This window comes from Myripristis murdjan, chromosome 3 (assembly GCF_902150065.1).
Source record: "Myripristis murdjan chromosome 3, fMyrMur1.1, whole genome shotgun sequence".
In the NCBI taxonomy this organism is placed as follows: domain Eukaryota; kingdom Metazoa; phylum Chordata; class Actinopteri; order Holocentriformes; family Holocentridae; genus Myripristis; species Myripristis murdjan.
The window spans coordinates 23,966,305-23,984,825 of NC_043982.1; the positions used below are offsets into that span (position 1 = coordinate 23,966,305).

The window sequence follows — 18,521 nt, forward strand, 5'->3', positions numbered from 1 at the left end:
CCTGCAGGGCACCTGAGTGGAGTGGGTGGGTGCAAGTCACAATCTGGAGCTTAAAAAGGGCAGGAGATAACAAAGATGCAAATGATACAAGTAACACACAGTCAAAACCGAAATAAGTTGTTTTTAATATAAGGCAATGAAAGAAATCACATGAATCAATTATACAAATAGGTTAGCCAGAAATCCCCAAAAAAGTTATTAAAAAGTTATACTCTGGCTACAAGTCACTGATACCCCACCCCACACATGAAACAACTGCCAAGCTAAGTATTGTAAAGTGCTTTCTCATTTTGTTGTATGCGATCATCACCAAGGCATCATGTATAGGCAAAAAAATTACAACTTTCCGAACCTGAACCAAAATGTACACCCTGCACTTTCAGGCACAAACAAGCCTTTCATATTATTAAAGCAACCGTTTCATCAGCACATAATTTTTTACAACTACTGAAACACAGACCATTTAACCCACTCAGTCAAAATCAACCCATAGTGGTCTTAAAGTCTTTGTTGATCAAAAAAAGTACATCTCCTTGTTTAGCAAATGTTCTTATTCAGTTATTTATTTTTTTTTAAAAAAAACTCCAGCAGTTGGCTCTTTGATCATCAGTGTGACTCAGCATCTTTCTCCTGCTACGGAGCAGTCAGCTCTTCTCTCTGAGGAAACAAGCAAGAAAAACTTTAAGTAAAGAAAAAAATAGAAATATGTCTGTCCATACAATAGTGATTACAGACATACATACATTGACACTTAGATGGAATTGAGACTTGTAATGCGCACTACATGTAGCAAAGCAAGAGTAGTACAGTTCACAAACACCAGAAAAAAAACAAACACAAATCATACACATAAATCCATATATCCAAAATTCATTCCACAGCTCTCGCAGGTTAACTCCAAGCAACGGCATGCCAAGGCAACATAACGTGTTGCTAATTACATGAAGGATGGAGTCAGAAGAGTATTAATGCTGGTTGGAAATAATTGATGAGCGGAGGAAGCAGAGGATGACAAAACAAACTGAAAATAAATCAAACTGCAGAAATAAAGAGATAAAGTTAATGGTGAATGGAGATATATTCCAGGGCCATGACTTTGAATCTTGAGTCCACTTTGGCATGTGGCTGAAACGTTCATTAGGAGGAATAACTGCATGATTATTTTTAATGGTCTAGCGACACCTACTGGCCAAAACACCAGAAACTATGAGCAAAACTACTTTTTATTTCCATGTTTTCTACAATTCTCAGTTCTGAGTTTGTTTGACCTTAACTTAAAATATTGTATTGACCCTGGAAATCAGGAGTTAACAGGTCAGTGGAAAAAGACAAGTGGATAAAACAAGCTGGTGAAAAGAAAAGGCACTGCAATAAGCAACGCTGCAGGATGGCAGGAGAGTCACAGGGGCAGGTCTGGGTTGGAGGGAAGCACACCTGGTAACAAAGGCTTCCTGGAGTCCAAGACCTGGTGAAGATGAAGCCAGGTCAGAATTTAATCTCTCTTCCCGGTTCTCTCACACAAAAGTACATGTCAAATCACACACCCATGCATCTATGTCTTTGAATCATGGTGCAAAATTAAGTCTGTTGATGAGTTTGTCCTCTCCACTAGCCACCACCTGGATTTGATTTAATTACTAGTAAAACAGCGAAATTAGCAGGTGGATGTAAGATTTCACCAGATGCTGTGGCACACAGGCAGAAGAGTTTGTTTCTTTAGAGCCCTTAATCAGTCTTACAGTCTAGAAGGGCTTTACAGGCACAGGTTTATGGAAAACAAAAATGTCAATCCCTGACCTGATCCCCTCAGCAGGTTGCGTGTGATTTTCTGTTTTTCCTGAGACACCTAACACGTAATGCCTGGCTGGCAGGAGAGATTCATGCTGAACCTTCACACTTCAAAAATCAAAAATCTACAACAACTGTGGCTTTAATCATTTAGAAGGTAAATATGTTAGATATGTACACCGCTGTATGTAAACTATGCCACAGAGAAGTCAAGTATTACCGTAGTAATACATTCGAGGCCATATCAGGCTCAGATTACTCAGGGAAAAAGCTTTTTTTTTTGTTTGTTTTTTGCTGGTCGGTCCTTATCCTTGGGCCTCCAATCAATGTTAAAAGCTCAAAGAAAATTTGACTGACATGGTCATGATAATTGTCTTAGGAAATATGATTCAGCTGTTTTCCACAGTCCAGTGTTTTAAAAAAAATATTATGAAAATTGCAATAGTTACAGACTCACAAATCATCAATACGTATCAATTTGGCACCCAAGTATTGGGAAGTGAATTGTATCAGGGGGACCATCCCTACTATGAAATGTAAGCCTAAGTGTAGATGCAACATCAACTGTGTGTTGTTGTGTACAGGTCAGGACAGGGCTGAGAATGGCCTGAAGACAGAATCAGCATTCCCCACTGAAACACTCGTTACCTCAAGTTACACAGAGTTGAATGTAAAAAACTCAGGTAAAATAGTGTTTGGCTAAAACAGTATATTAGGTAGCATACCTTTAAAACTCAACTGTCAAGAAACACACACTCCATGAAAGATTTCTAATCTACATAAAATTTGGACAATTCAAGAGCTGAAAACATGTAATGCACTCTGTAAAGACCATGCAGTTAGTTAAAAGACAGCCGCACTAAAGTTTAAAGTTGTTAAAAACAGAGATAATTTTTTGTTAGAAGTTCACAACCACGACAGAGGCTCACGTCATTTTCACACAATTGAGCTAAACAAAATCGGCATCTCCCCTTCCTGGCTCTCTAACCTCATAAGTCGTTCCTGCCCAGAAATGCTTCATCTCCCCCCGGCGCACAGCCACAAGGGCGGAGGTTATCAGGGTGAAGGGCACCAGGTAGAGGAGGGCAGGCTGACCCATCCCTGTCAACAGCATCACTGCAAATGTCACAATCATCCCCAGCAGGTAGGCTGCAGGAAGAGACACACAACACAGTTTTGTACTCTTGCAGCTGTAGACAGTAGCAGCATACATGAAGACAAGCAGAATGCAAATGTATGTAAAACAACATGTTTCGTTCACAGCAGTTTGCAAAAGACCTTTACAAATATTAGGGAGTGTTTCTAAAACAATGATATTTTGCAGCTCGTTCCACGCATAAAAGGAGAAAATGGTTTCACCAAGTTCAAGTGCAAGTGCAATGCCCCCAAGTGCACCTTGGGGGCATTTAAAAGAATCCAATTAGTAGATCTAGTACTAAAGTTCCTTGTATGAAAGGACAAAAGGCTTGAGATATGAGCAGGAGTTTACCTAACAATGCCTTGGTGATAAAGAGCAACATGTGTATTTTTAGGACCATCCTCAAGATTCATATAAAATGCAATGGTGAATATATGAGCCTGCACTTGTTACACTTGCAGAATCCAGTTTTTTAAGCAAGGATGAAGTTGTATATATAACACCCCCATAGTCATACAGGTAGAAATGAGCTGTGCACAATTTTCCTTCTGGCTTTAAAAGAAAAAGTTTTTTTTTTTTAAATACAGAAAAAGAAGCCCAGTTTAGGCATAAGCATTTTCAAGAGGTTATCAATATGGACCTTAAAGCCAACTCTTCACCAAGCCATATGCCTGGGTGTCAGGAAAGCAGCCTGCAGGAGCTCTATAGCTTGATTCAAAGAGGGTGCCATGATATGGATGACTGTGTCATCCGTGTACAAGTGGATCTAAGCTAGATTTATTCCATGACCTAAATCATTTATAAAAACAGAAAATAAGATAGGGCCTAAAATAGATCCTTGAGGGACACCTTTGCTGACTAAGTGAAGATGAGGTATTCTTAGCAGGATATGATATTCAAATGTCAGAGAACCAGAATACTTTATTGATCCCCAGGGGGAAATGTGGTAACATAAACTCTCAGTATTTGAGAATTTGGAATAACATGACATTAATGTGTATGTAAATGAACTCAGCAGTGTTATTCTTGTGTTGTAAGATACCTATGCAGCAGCTGACGAAATAGATCTTTGAGCTGTTGACCCAGACATCAAACTTGCTGCAGTACGCCACTAGCAGACCTGTTAGACCGGTGAGGAGGGAAGAGTGTGAGGTTTTCAAACATGTTACAATTCTTTTTACAATTCACGTGCAGCCCTTTTACATATGACAGCCAATTAAACTTTGATTGCTTTTCTCACGATAGTGTGGCTGCTTCTTACACCAATGCAACAAGGAAACAGTGAGGCTTGATTTTTGTTTTGTGAGCGTTGCCATGGAAAGAAACTGAGCAGAAACTACACTGCACGGTTGAGAAAATGCAGAAGTTCATTACATCAATCATGCACATAGAGAACTGGAACACATGATTCGTTGTTTTTTTTTTTTTTTTGAAAGCTCTCTAGGCACTTGGATTGTGTTATTTGTTACTGACATATTAGTCATTGAGCTAAAACTGGAAAAACAGTGTGTGTGTATGTGTATGAGTGATTGTGCATAAATTAATCAAATCCCTATTCTGACCTTGCTTTCCTTAATGTCTTGCTTGCTCTCCTTGACTGCCTGTGTATTTAAACTGTGAAAATTAAAGCTAACATCGATGGTGAAGTTTTAAGCTCACCTGGCACAATGATGTCTCCATAACCCAGAATGGAGAACTGCATCCCACACAGGTTCTGAGCCCAGGCTGAGAACCGTGGGACGCGCATCACGACTGGCAGCTGAGGAGAATGAAGGACAGGAAGTGGCAAATGAGATCCCTTAACCAGAGAGGTAAATTAACTTTACACCATTGCATTTTGGATCTCAGTCTGTCAGTTATCTTCACCTGGTATGTTCAAATTCATCCTTCAGTGAGTGTGTCAGCCAGTCAGATGTTACACAGAAGCATCTGAATCTACTGGATCTCTTGGGATGCTGTTATAACATGTTTTGCCAGCGTACCCAGAATGAAATGGCCCATTAATTCACAGTGGCTTGTTTGTAACCTAAGCAACAAGGAACCCATGTCATTTCTGGGCCAAAGTGTACAATATCTCTAAAATAGAAACAGGAGAACATTGTTCTTTTGAAAGCTACTGTTCATATCAGGACCTGAAACTGAATGACAGCTAGGTTGGTGCTGCCAAAGTTTCATTTACTTTCACTTTGAACTCCAGCTCCTGCTGGTGTAGAACTGTTTTGGTTCTCTTAAAACATCAGCTGAAAAAAATGTTGTGATGCATGGACTGTGCTTTGTGTTTTTTTTTTTGTGTGTGTTTTGTGTCAAACTGACTCAATCAGGGATAATCTGACAGCAGAGATGTTGAAAACTGTAACATTGGCCTGAGCAAGCTTGTGCAAAGCACTGCAACATTGCGAAAATGAGTTCATATTAGTTTCTCAATTCCTTGAAAAAACACAGCTAACATCATTCAGTGGATTTTTGGATGCGCTGATTAGATGTTTAAGGGCTGCTGTTGGAACATCTTGCTATACTTTTAGTTGCTCTAGTCTAGCTGTTATCTCAGCTGAATGCTGAAAGCTTTGCTTTGATGGATTGTGCAATATGCGCCATCTATCAGCATCAGCTGAGGTCAAGTTACAAAGTGGCTCCTACAACATAGACTCCTGGAGAGGAAGAGATTATCAACAAAAAAAGAGATAACTGTGCTCTCTAATCATCTAGACAGGTTATAGGTTATATCTATTTATCCTTGCCTGTTTAGATTGTCAAACATTAATAAACACTGACAATGCAAAAATACATATTTGGAAATTTCCTTGGAAAAACTGATAACACGCACAGGCTTCTGTTAACTGTTGGTTGTGTTATGTTTTTCATACACTATAATCGCTCCAGTCAACAGACTGCAGCATGTAAGGATGAAATAATATTTAAGACAAACTGCCAGCAAGTTATCTGGACACTGGAACTATGTGGAAGATCCATGCAATCTATAGACAATAGTATATGCCACACAAAAGAAAAGCACATCATAAACTGCATGTTTTTTTGTTTTTTTTTCATCAGTGTGCATGAGGTTGGAGATGCTTTAGAAAGTTGCACTCATTCAAATCTGTCTCACATCAACACATCTATAGCTTCCAGCCCTGCCCTCCCTTTTAAAAATGTAGCATGTTCAGAAAAAAAGGAGCAGACGGGTAACAAGGTAGGCCTTACTTTCTCAGAGGAAGCCTGGGGTTCAGCAGGGACCGCCACCATGTTACCTTGCGTCTGCGACAGAGCCCACCCAACCCCAACGCAAAGTTAGTCAATCAGTCTATCAGTCTCTTCAGGGAATTAAGCACAAATACTACACAGCAGTGCAGATCAGCCAGGATGTTAATAAAGGCAGTGCAAAAATGACAGGGAATTCCACCAAAGTCGGCTTTTAACTTGTTACTTTGCAACAGTAGACATTTCTCAGGGGCTTTGGATAGTCTTTTGATGGCTTGAGTTTAAAGCATTAAATATCAAGGAAAATGCAATCCTTAATTAATATCAAATCATAGTTCCTCAGATGGTTGGAAAAAAAAATTATGTTTTATGTTTATGTTTTTTATTTTGTGTTCTCCAGTGGTGCAAGCAGCCACACACCTGTATGCACTATGCACGTTTACATGCAGACCTTATTCCTGTATTAACCGAAATATTCCGGTTGCGCACGTGTCATGTAAACACGCACCGAACCCGATTAAGGTCATATTCCGGTTGGAGAGAATTCCGAATAAGCCCCCTGGAATATTCCTGTTCCAACCGGAATATTGGGGCATGTAAACACCTTAGTCGGAAAACTCCCCGAACCGGAATATTCAGTCACGACTGCGCATGCTCGACTCACAAGGAATTCTGTGGCGTCTTTGTTGCTATGGTTACCTGCAAGCAGGGAAAACGGCAGGACGAACAGCAGCAAGAGCCAGGAGACTGCAGTCCACCTTCAGCTAATGAAAGACTTAAATATCACGGAGGATATCGATGGGAGAAAACACAGAAACAGCGACAGAAGAAGAAGAAAAAGAAGAAGAGGACGAGGAAGACGACTTCTTCGTGTGTTTTTCCGGCAGACCAGACGCCTATACGCGTACTGCTGCCCCCCGCGGCTGAGTGTCGCATTATGTCAGAGAGTGGAATACGCCGAAACACGGGGGCAGGCCAAGTGACATGTAAACGGAATATTCCAGTTGCCGCGGCGCAGTTACCTTAGCTAGAATATTGAGCCGAACCGGAATATGGTGTGCATGTAAACATACTGACGTCTGGGGGATCAGAGATCACGCGCATTCAGAGGTGGTTTTCAGCCGTGCCTTTTATGCACCAAGACTTGACTGGTTTCCTTGAATTTCTGTTGTATTGTGCACTGTAGACGGTGAAATGCTGGACTTTTCGCTGATGCATCTGTTGGGAAATTGGTGAGCCTCAACCCATCCTTGCTTTAGAAGGACTAGGCCTTTCTTGGAAGCTCCTTATATACTATAACATGACTGTCTCACCTGTTTAACAGCACCTGTTTCACATCACCTTGTTATTTGAGCTTGTCACTTCATTATTGGCCCAAAACTGGCCTTATCCCAACTTAAAAAAAAAAAAAAAAAAAAAAAAAAAACATGTTGCAGGCATGTGTTACAGAATTCACGTATATCTTCAAAAACAATGACAATGATTCGGTAAAACATAAAATACATTGTCTTTATACTGGTTTTCTTTGAAAAGAAGTCAAAGTAAATTTACAAATCACAGCTTTCTGATTTTATGTGTATTTCATTTACCATCCCGACTTTATTGGAATTGGGTTGTGCAACCATGTATAACCATGTACAAATGAGTGACTGTCCATTAGGTTTTCATTCAACTATCTGATAACTCAAAATTCACACGAAAATGGACTTTTTTGGAAATGTCTACTTTCACAAAATAACACTGTAAGAGACAACTCTGGAGAAGTTCCCCTTAGGAAGCAATATAGGAAGATAGGAAGAAGATAGGAAGCAATGCAGCAGAGGGGTGACCTACCTTTTCTCCAGATGCACCAGGGCCCAAGGCAACCTGCACCATGATGCTCTCTCCATCCTGTTGAGAGAAAGCAAGAGACCATGCTGTGCTTTCATGTTATATATATGTTCTACAGTCTACAAAACCACCATACTGTACATCATACTGCAATACCAGAACAGCAATGGACTTTATCAACATCACGGTTAAATGCATACAGTCTTAAATCTGTAGTTGTTAAGCACATATATCATATTTCTGAACTTATTTTAGTGCTACATACAATGTCATTGCATTTCCCTTGCATGATGTAATGTGAAAATGACTTTTAAGTTTAAGGACAACAAAGGAGCTGAACTGAAAAGCAGGGGTCATTGCTGGAAAAAGGTAGGAAAATGATACTCTTAAATTTCACCTTGGTGAAGAAAGGAGTGATGAAAACAAAGAAGACATCATACAGAAGCAGGAGGCTCAGAAGAATCACACAGATCTGTGAGATAGTGGAGGGAGGAACAAGTTACACAAGTGAGTCATTTCAGCAATAGTAAATTCCAGAGCAGAGAAAAAAAAAATAAGAATGTGGCTTCAAATATTTTCACTGACGTGCACTTTATCAGAATCCCTTTAATTTCCACTAAATGCACAGGTATTTGGATTTGTCTTAATGAATCAAGGACAACAGCACTAAACACAACAGTGTAAGACACACTATGGGCAGAAGGAAAAAATGCTAAAATAAATATATGTAAATAAGTTAAGAGACCATTTTTTGTAAAAGTGCTATGTTTTGAAGTGACTTTTTTTAAATTGTATTTTATTGTATCTGATACTCCAGCACAACTTAAAATAACCTTGTAAATTTCCACAATGCTAATATTACTTTACTTTACTTTATTGTCAGACACAAGTCTGAAATTTGTCTTGCACCTTGGTAGCTCCATTTACAAACATTTAACATGACACACATTTAACATGACATTTTACAAACAGCACCATACAAAAAAAAAAAAACACATAGTGACTGAAGAACAATAACCCTTCACCGTGCCTCAGATCGAGGATTAAGCTCTGTGTTCAGTTTTAGGATTGACTGATGCACAAAAGAGTGCTTCAGTCTGATCTTATGAAACTGTGGAACTCTGTATCTTCGGTTTGATGGTAATAATTTATATTCACTGGTCAGGACGTGGTTGGGGTTCGAAACAATGCTGTTAGCCAGCCTCAACATATTATTGTGGTAGGCTGACTCATAAAGTTCCACAAGTGGCTGACCCACAATCTTAGAGCAAATTTTAATTTGATGGAACAGTTTTGATTTTAACTTAACAGACAAACACTTGTACCATGTTGTATTGCAATACTGTAAAACGCTCATAATAACGGAAGTAAAAAATAAAAGGAGAATCCGTTTGCTCGCTCCAACAGACCTGAGGCGGCGGAGAAAATAGACTTTTTGTTTTGTCTTTTTGATGACAGATTCAATATGGTCTTTCCAAGAGAGCAAATTGTCAAAAACTACACCCAAGTTTTTGACAATTTGCTCTCTTGGAAAGACCATATTGAATCTGTTACAAGTAATGCACACATAATACAAGGGTCAGAGCCTAAGTATCCTGACTATAGATGCAACAAAAATATTCATGTGATCCTAAAATGACGATGGATCAACCTCTATGACAGGAAATAAGAGTTGAGGACATAAGAACAAAAGATTTTCTTTCTTTAATACAAGAGCGTACTAGAGTAAGTACAGAGGCAGGATATGGGAGAAAGATTTGTGATGTGTTAAAAAGAGTATCAGTCCACGGGTACCTTGAAATTGGACAGTGAAATGGTCTTCATGAAGTTGAGGCAGAAAGCAATGCCGAGAAGGTCCTGTAAGATCCAGATCCATCTGCAAGAACAAAACAAAGGTTTGTTAAAAAAAAAAAAAAAAAAAAAAAAAGATATCAGGATCACAGCTGACACAAACTTGTCAAGCCCTACTGTGTTTGCCTCAGTAATTTTTTGATTAGCATCCTCTGATATGTTCTTTGGTCGTGATCAAATACATTAATTTATGGGTTATTCCTTAAAACCTTACAGTATTTAGTAATTTAGTGTGAATTGATCAGAAAACATGTAATGAGAAACTTCTTGTATTATGTACTTGCAGTCTAGCTCTGAAGATGATCTTATTCCTGTGCAACAGGAAGGACGTGGAACAAAACTCCCACATAATCAGGACCAATGCTTTGTGACAGGAAACCTTATGCTGATAATCATGAGACAAAGCCTTGAGCTGCATCATTATGGCTGAATACAAAGCTGACATTGTGTCTTCATGAACAATTGTTTGTGGCTTTATAACATAAGCCCATATAATTCATCACCCATTCTACAGAGCGAGTCACATTTCTAGCTTTGGGGAGGGTTTCACATTCACAGACCTAAACCCATTTGCCTGACTAAGAACATACAATTACATGTTTTAAGGGTTTTTAAAATTTAATTCAAAGAATACAAACTACTTCTGTCACTGCTCTTATTTTCAGAAAAGTTAATATCTATGTTGTGCCAGGAGGGGTTACCTGTGACCAAGCTGCCTAATGTCCTGCCATAATCACCTTGATATTTTAAACATAAGGGTTAAGGCCATTAATTAAGCTACTGAATGCATTCAAGTCCCCCTTCATTAATCAAGCCCCTAAAAAGTCATCTTTGTTCATCAATGACTGTGTTTATATGGACTTTAGTATCCCGGTTTTGAGGCTTATCCCGGCTTTGAGCATATTTGGGATATGATGTTTACATGGAACACAGAGAAACCCGGTTATTCATATCCCTGTATACATGATAAATACCAGTAACCCGTTTTTTGATCACTGCATTCTCTCTGCGCAGGCGTGTCGTACGTCTTTTACGTCTTTTATTTACAACAGATTGAGCGGGAAATGTGATATATTTATTATATTTAGAAGTAAGCCAAACATGAGACCTCTGTGGCTTCTAGCGGGCTCAGCGTCAATAAATACTCAGTAGTGCTTCTTCAGTATTTCCACCGCGACCTAAGTTGTTCAACGGTGCTCAACAAGTGAGCAAATGTAGCGTATTCCCTCAGAAGAAAATCTATACCGCTCATGGAGAATATCGTCAGGAAATGCCAGCGGATCCGCGCGATCCCTAAATCCTCTTTTTGTCTCCGTAATGAGCCTCGGACAGTCCTGGCTCCCAGGTCCACCGGATCATGAATGAACGGTGACGCCATCTCCAAAAGAGTTAAATGGTGAGATAGCGCCGCTTTTATAGCCGGACGGGGTTAAACTTAGCTCATAACCTGGTCGGGACCAGGTTTAGTTAAGCATAAGTTACCATGGTGATCTAGCCGGGTTAAAAGAGAGCCACCTTCGTGATACAGGAAAGCCTGGCTTTAGACTCAACATACCTCGCTAACCCACTAAACCTGCTTCGTAGTACACCCCTCTGCTCAGCTCCACTCGGCACCACTCGGCTCGGCTCTACTCAGTACGACTGAAACCGAGGCGAGCCGAGTGGAGCCGAGTAGATGCTAGCAGAAAATCGCCAGTAGTCATGTTGAGTTCTTTCATTATTTTCAGGCAAATTTCAGTCTTTTCATCGCTCCAAAAATGGGAAGCTCTCGTTGCCGCCATGTTGCTTGTTTATCTGGTGCGTCACTCTGGCGCCTGCACACACGGTGGGCAGCCGTCAGAAACCGGGATAAGGTGTATACATGCTCCAGTATCCCGGCTTCTATCGGAGTACTCCAGGTAGCAAAACCGGGTTTCTTGAAACAGGGATAAGGTCATAACCCGGTTTCTGAATTCAGGATATGGTGTTTACATGCACAAACACAAAAACGGGATACTTAAAAAACCAGATCAAAACCGGGATACTAAAGACCATGTAAACGCAGTCATTATTACATAGTTAGAATTTTTTCCATGAATAAAACGTCCATTCATGCCTTAAAACGGCACCTTGAACTCATTAATTATGCGCAGCTCTATCAATATGCAAATAGTCCACACCCACTCCCCTGCCTGCTGGCACACTGGCTCATAATTTACTTCGTTTTTGATAGTCTACCCATGTCAAAAATGATTTCTTTTCCAGTGAATCTCTTAATTACACTAATACTGTTCATGTGAAGTGGCCATTTCGAGTTGGTCATGTCCCTATGACAGCAATTGTGAAAGCCGCACCGTAGTTGATAATATAACCATGTAAAAAATACTTTTTTCACCTAATGTCTTGGTTACACTAATATTGCTGATGAGAAGCAGCCACATGGAGTTGGTCTTGTCGTTTTTTGGAAAATAAGCACTCAATGAATGGTTGAGCTGGTGCTAATGATATGGAAAGCATATGTGCGACTGGCTGGGTTAGATTTGTGACATACCAAATCTAGCTGGCCCGGGGTACGTCTGAATCTCAGATTTAAGGGGTGTGCATAGACTCCTCCACCTTCAGTGGAGGATTGTGAAAACACATTTCTACTGACAAATTTTGCAGGTATAAGTCAGTATAGTCAATGTTAGACATTTTAGGGGACATAAACATAAGGAAAACATATTTTCCCCTCAGTCTTTAATTATTATACAGTTCAGCATCAACATGCTCACATAACAGGCAGGTGGTATTAATATAAATGCTCTATCTTGAGGCAATAAGGAGTTACAGTAGTTTCAAGAAAAAAATTCCCACTGTATAAATCTATGCAGCAAGGTGCTACAAATACCTGATGAAATCATCTACTCTATTGTCTATCAGCAGCAGCATATAAAAATACCTCACAATTACCTTTCTTGGTAAGCTGGCTTCTCAACTTGCTACCTACAGTTTTTATTTTCACAGACGATGCAGCTGCTGGTTGGCAAACGCTTTAATGTTGTGGCCTGCCTCTTTTAAACAGATGGCTGGACTCAAAGAATCACTTCCTGTTCTACCACTGCACAACAGTTCCCTGTGTGTGGCGGCACTGGCATGTCTGCGTGTGAGTGAGAGGCAGACAGAAAGACTGTGCTGGTGCGTGTGTGTTTGCCCAGACAGTACCTGTCTTCATTCCTGTAAACACCCCAAACCACAGCTATGGTAATGCAGAAAGCAGCCAGTATGAGAGACCTCACGGAGAGGTTCCAACTTCGGATAGAGAAACTGGAGAAAGAACACATGCACACGTGCGCGCGCGCACACACACACACACACACACACACACACACACACACACACACACACACACACACACACACACAGTTTAGCTTTGCTTGCCACAGTGTAATTCAGAGAGACATACAATGTTGGGGGCCAGAGAAGACAGCGGTTCACAAGCATGAGTCACATCTTCCATAATTACCAATGTAACTGGAACTTGTCATATTTAACTGGGAAACAGCACATTTATGGCACACGGCTATTTACTAAGAAACTTGGGGTCAAGGAGAAAAGCAACAGTTTTTAGGCATGTTTGTTTTCAAAGGAAAGGCACGCACACAGGAAAAATGGCTCAGAGGAAAACAGATTCACTAGTTGGCAAGTTGATTTGAGAACTTTTTTTTGTAAATTTGAGTTTGTAAACCAACTTTTACTCAGTAGCTTTTGCTAAAATTGTATACCCATTTTTTTTAAAAGTGCAATATTCAAAGACTATCCTTTACCGCTAAAATGCGAAAAATAGACAACAGTGCATGAAAGTTTCCAGAAATGAGGACTTTTAGTTGTTTTATAGTTGACTTATGATATCGTAATATCGTGATATGACAGAAGTGTTGTCTTTTGCTGATTTTAAAAGCCGCAGAACAATAAAGGGTGGCAGTTTCAGAGCTTAGATTAGGCTATTTTAGCAGTTGCATTATTTAGCTCTACCTACTTGTTCATCATATCCACCTTACTAATGATGATGTATTACAAAAAACATTTTTTAAAATCACAACACTGATATCAAGGTATCTGGTCAAAAATATCATGATATATGATTTTGTCCATATCACCCAGCCGTACATCAACTGGTCCACGGGAAATTATATGTTTACTTGTTAATATATGCTGAATGGGATTTCTGTTTTTGCCAAGATATTGCATCAGGTGTTGAAAATCATGTAATTTTAACGATATTTATCAAATACCAAAGTTCTTTTATCGTGACATCACTAGATAGAAAGTGTAGGTGTATAGCCTTTTTTGAAATGGCCATGCTCATACCTCCCTGGGTAACAGCCCATCTTGTCCATCACTGCATCTAAACAGCTAAACAGTGCTGTGGCAGATGCTATGCAGAATATGGCAATGATGATGTACACTGTGGGGAAAAATGAGCACAAAATATATCAAAGATGGCAACTTAAATTATCAGCCCTTTAGAAAACCTCAAAACAGTTTTTGGCCCCACTCACCAAGGATATTGTAGAAGAAGTACATGAGGACAAGCATCCCAGATATGAGTGCTACAAAGATCACCACTTTGAGAGGAGAGTAAAGGGAAATGTCTCCGCTGTCTGCTTTGCCTTCAGCCCTTCCTCCTCCTCCTCCTGCTGCACCAGTGCTCCAATAATCTCTGTCAGAGACATAAAAACATGAAATCTATTTGTCTTTCCCAGTGTGCATGAAACTGGTGGAAAGTTGACACTCATGTACAAAGCAAATTTCCATCATGTGTTCTGGTATATATTCATGGGATTATTTGTGAGCAATACAATAAGCATTGTTGTTCTAGTGCTAGTCTGAAAGGGGAAAAAACACCATAAACAGAGAGTTGAACTAAGTATAAATATGCATAAAAATATGTATAAATAAATATGTATAAATATGTGGAAAGGCAATATTTCACCTCTCACATGATCCACTCCAGAGGCCTCCCAAGGCAACCGTAGAAATGGCAATGAGGAGCATGACCACGATGCTTGGATCAACCTTGAGGGGTACTGGAGCGTACAGCTGTGCTTGCATCCCCTCACCAAACAACTAAAAACACAATATAAATTTAAAACATTTAAAATGAACTAGCAGTATGTGAAAGAGTAAGCAACAGAGAGCACTATAAACATGATCTAAGGCTTGATCTTAAATACTCAATCTGCTATTTTGCACAAGGCAATTGAAGAATACAGACGAAAACCTGCGGCACATAGTGCCCACACAATAGATATGTGCATTTCTTCAGGAAGCTCAGCACAAGGCCCTCAAAGCAATTAGAGCCTCAGGCTATTTATCAGCCAGTGGCATGAGTGCACATATTTTCGTGAATATAGAGCCCTTAGCCCTACATGTGACTATGACATGCTCTAGTGAACAAGATCATATTCAACAGTGGCACCTGCACCAGCGGAAATAAAGAACAGAGTTGACTGACCTGCTGTGCACTGAGGAAGTCCCTGTACCTCATCATAGCCACAGGGATGTGGACCTTTCCATACTCTGAGGTATTGGCTGATGGAGTGACCTGAAGAACGAGGAGCAAATGAAATTTAAATAAATAAAACATCAAGTAACCTTTTTAGGTTTCACTTGAAAAGCTACACACTACAGATACATTTGGACCATTTGGGTACTTGCAGGGTAAAGCCAGCTTCCCTGCAATGTTACCACTTTCTCTCTTAGCTTTACAAAGTAAAAAAATCTTACCATTTTCAAGCCTGAGGGCAGCGAAGCCAAACAAATATGCAAAAGATTACAAACTATATATCAGAATGAGAATCTCCAAGTTTACACCACTGTCATGCCATTTCTTTTTTCACTTATCGACCTCTCTGTTTATCTATCATGTTAGATCACTGCATACTGATAACAGCTCTATACTTAGGGCTGTGATGGCACACGAACAAATCAGGACATAATAATTTCTTATTGGAAATTAAATCAGAGTTGTGTATTCAAAAACCTGAGATCCTGAAAGGGAAAACAAATAAAATCACATCCTGTGTATGAGTATGAAGATGAATGTCCTACCAAAGTGTCAGTGCTGGCAATGAGTAAAGCTGCAGCCCCAAGTCCCTGAGCAACCACAGCTTTCTGGCTGAATTGACAGTCCCCTCTCATCACCACCAATGCCTTGCCCCTTACCACCTCTGGGCTGACCCCTGAGGGATCACACAGCAAAGTGGATGTCTCATTCACCAGGGGATACTGCACCTGGAGAAGCCAAGAGACACTAGTTGAAGATTGTAAAATGTCACAATTAGGATGGTGAAGAAATTTCCCTCCATGTTCCCCCTGTAATCATGTAGTAAACATTAAATGTATCACATTTTCGTGCTGAAAATAACAAAGCCATGTTGTTTGAGCACATCAATATCCCCTATTACCGATGTCACAAGAATGACAACTTCGGCAGCATGTCAATACCAAAATCTTGAAAGCGATACCAACACTCATGTTTTTATTACCTGTACTATCAACACAACTTGCCAACTCACTGGGCAAGTCAGTGTTAATATTCTAATGCAGCCTTAGCCTGTATATTTAAATACTGAAACACTTAAAGTTGCAGCCACACCATTCTAAATGGGAGCATATAATCATACAATCATCATTGTACTTACTGTTACAGCAGAACATTTCATAAAGTTCCTCCAATTTACAATTAGTATTTTGTTTAGGTGACATACTTGAAGACTAGAGGCCAATGTCACACTTGTAAACTTTGATGAACTATGATGACAAACTTAATGAAAAACTTACTGCAGCGTCAAGAGTTTCTGACAGGGGGGTCCAGGAGCGATTATGGACAATGCAATACTCCATACTCGCAGTTCCATTTGAAACATTTGAAATGTGCAGCACTGCCTCTTGGCAATTTATCTGTTGAAGAAGAAACATAATTTCCTTCAGTTTAGCATAATAAAAATGTGAGTCTGAGCAAACACACTAGCCCACCTCAAGCTGCGCAAACCTGCGGCTGTCAGGGTATTTCCATATTTTGATCAGTGCGGAAATACCCCAATGTGCACGCTAAGTGTGTGGTAGCTAATATCAGCTAGTCATGTCAGTCAGAGGAAAATCGGTCAACAGACTGAAACAGACTTCGACACAACACCGGAGACACTTGATCATTAAAAGAAACGACTTATACAAAAGTTTAAAGACTAGTATTTACAGCCACTGAGACGCCATCCCAAAACCTTTGAGTGCTCGCTACATTTCAATTCCCGTTTTACATTAAAAAAAAGGCAAAAAAAAAAAAAAAAATCAAGCAGTTATCTGTGTTCTGTCATGGCATTTCAAAAGTCGTCAAAACGACGAAGCTAACGTCAACAATACATAAACGACAATTCATTATTCGTTTTACTAGAACAGCTGATACTGTTGTTGACGTAAGAATACAGAAACTTATACGAGTCCTTTACAAACAACAGAAGATAGTATTTATCAGTTCTGGCTACCAGTGTGCGTATAACTAACCTTACTAACAGATGTGGATATAATTTTTAGCTTTAAATGGGATATAAAATCAGGACGGCAGCGGTTACGCTTTTGTAGCTAGCTAATCGGGCTACTCATCTGCTGCCGTCGACACAGATTCAGTTAAAGCTAACGTTAATTCCTCTATCAACTTACCTTCGATGCCAAGAAAATAACCGATAAAATAACGACACTGACAACTTTAGCCATGTTGGTAACACTCGTGTCTTCACTGAGTCGCGCAGCATCAACCGTAAGTTAATTAGTTCAAGTTATGTGTGTCGTATATTCATGGTTTTATTGGAGCTGTGCTGCTAGCCGCCCGGCCGCTCTGCTTCCTGTGTCGCTGTGTGAGCCACGTGACGCGCTGACCGACTGGTTTCTGTTTCACCTCGGAGCGTCACCGTGCCACCACTGACATCTCACACATCGGGTTTTATTTCTCTATAAAGACTTAGAGCACTCTTTGACAAGTTTATTACTGCCTCTTTTTTTTTTTTTTTTTATCAGCGTCTATGAGTTTGATAGTCATTATATATGTTCTTTGAATTCACATAAACACAATGAAATTGGGGGGTAATCTTTATAATTGTCATTCATGTCGGCTATATGAAATTAACCACATAGAATCAATAAGTTTACCATGAAATCGATGTTAAAAAAGTGTGTGTGTGTGTGTGTGTGTGTGTGTGTGTGTGTGTGTGTGTGTGTGTGTGTGTGTGTGTGTGTGTGTGTGTGTGTACGTGCGTGCGTAGGAAGGACAAAAAATTAGAAACACCTCTCAATATAATGTAGTCCAGTACAAGACCTCTGCAAACTACAACTTCAGTTATAAACACAGACTTAAATTTACACATTCTCCACAATGTCAACAAACACTGAACATGATAAATTTTGTTAAAAGGTAGAATTTATGGCAGAGCTGTTGCACTGAACTGCATTAGATGTACGTTTATATCGTTTGTCACAGTAATTTATTATTGGCTCAATCCTTCATATGCAAAGCTGGAGAGCCAGCAGTATCTCCCCTCCCTCCTCCCAGAGAAAAAATTGGAAGACTATAGTGCTATAACTCAATGCATTTTAATGTATTCTGAGGTTAACAACAGAAATTCCATCAGTGCCAACGCAAAGATTAAAATTGGACTAGAATCCAATACAAGATAAGTCATAAATATGACCAGTTTTGAAA

At 39.7% G+C, this 18,521-nt stretch overlaps 1 protein-coding gene across 3 annotated transcripts; it reads right to left on the bottom strand.

The window, feature by feature from the left end:
- Positions 1 to 104: 104 nt before the first annotated feature.
- Positions 105 to 17,690, bottom strand: sppl2a (signal peptide peptidase like 2A). Of its 3 annotated transcripts, XM_030048131.1 has the most exons (17): positions 17,486 to 17,689; positions 16,610 to 16,729; positions 15,878 to 16,060; positions 15,282 to 15,371; positions 14,760 to 14,893; positions 14,326 to 14,486; positions 14,135 to 14,231; positions 12,989 to 13,090; positions 9,749 to 9,830; positions 8,352 to 8,426; positions 7,958 to 8,014; positions 6,128 to 6,181; positions 4,586 to 4,685; positions 3,969 to 4,046; positions 2,777 to 2,937; positions 1,435 to 1,465; positions 105 to 657 (listed from the first exon to the last, which is right to left on the bottom strand). In XM_030048131.1, exons 1-17 carry the CDS (start codon positions 17,537 to 17,539, stop codon positions 617 to 619), a joined length of 1,620 nt encoding a protein of 539 aa, XP_029903991.1. In that variant the 5' UTR covers positions 17,540 to 17,689; the 3' UTR covers positions 105 to 616. The 3 variants fall into 3 exon arrangements, with proteins under 3 accessions (XP_029903991.1, XP_029903993.1, XP_029903992.1); XM_030048133.1 differs by lacking the exon at positions 6,128 to 6,181 and having other exon boundaries at positions 17,486 to 17,690; XM_030048132.1 differs by lacking the exon at positions 1,435 to 1,465 and having other exon boundaries at positions 17,486 to 17,688.
- Positions 17,691 to 18,521: the final 831 nt, after the last annotated feature.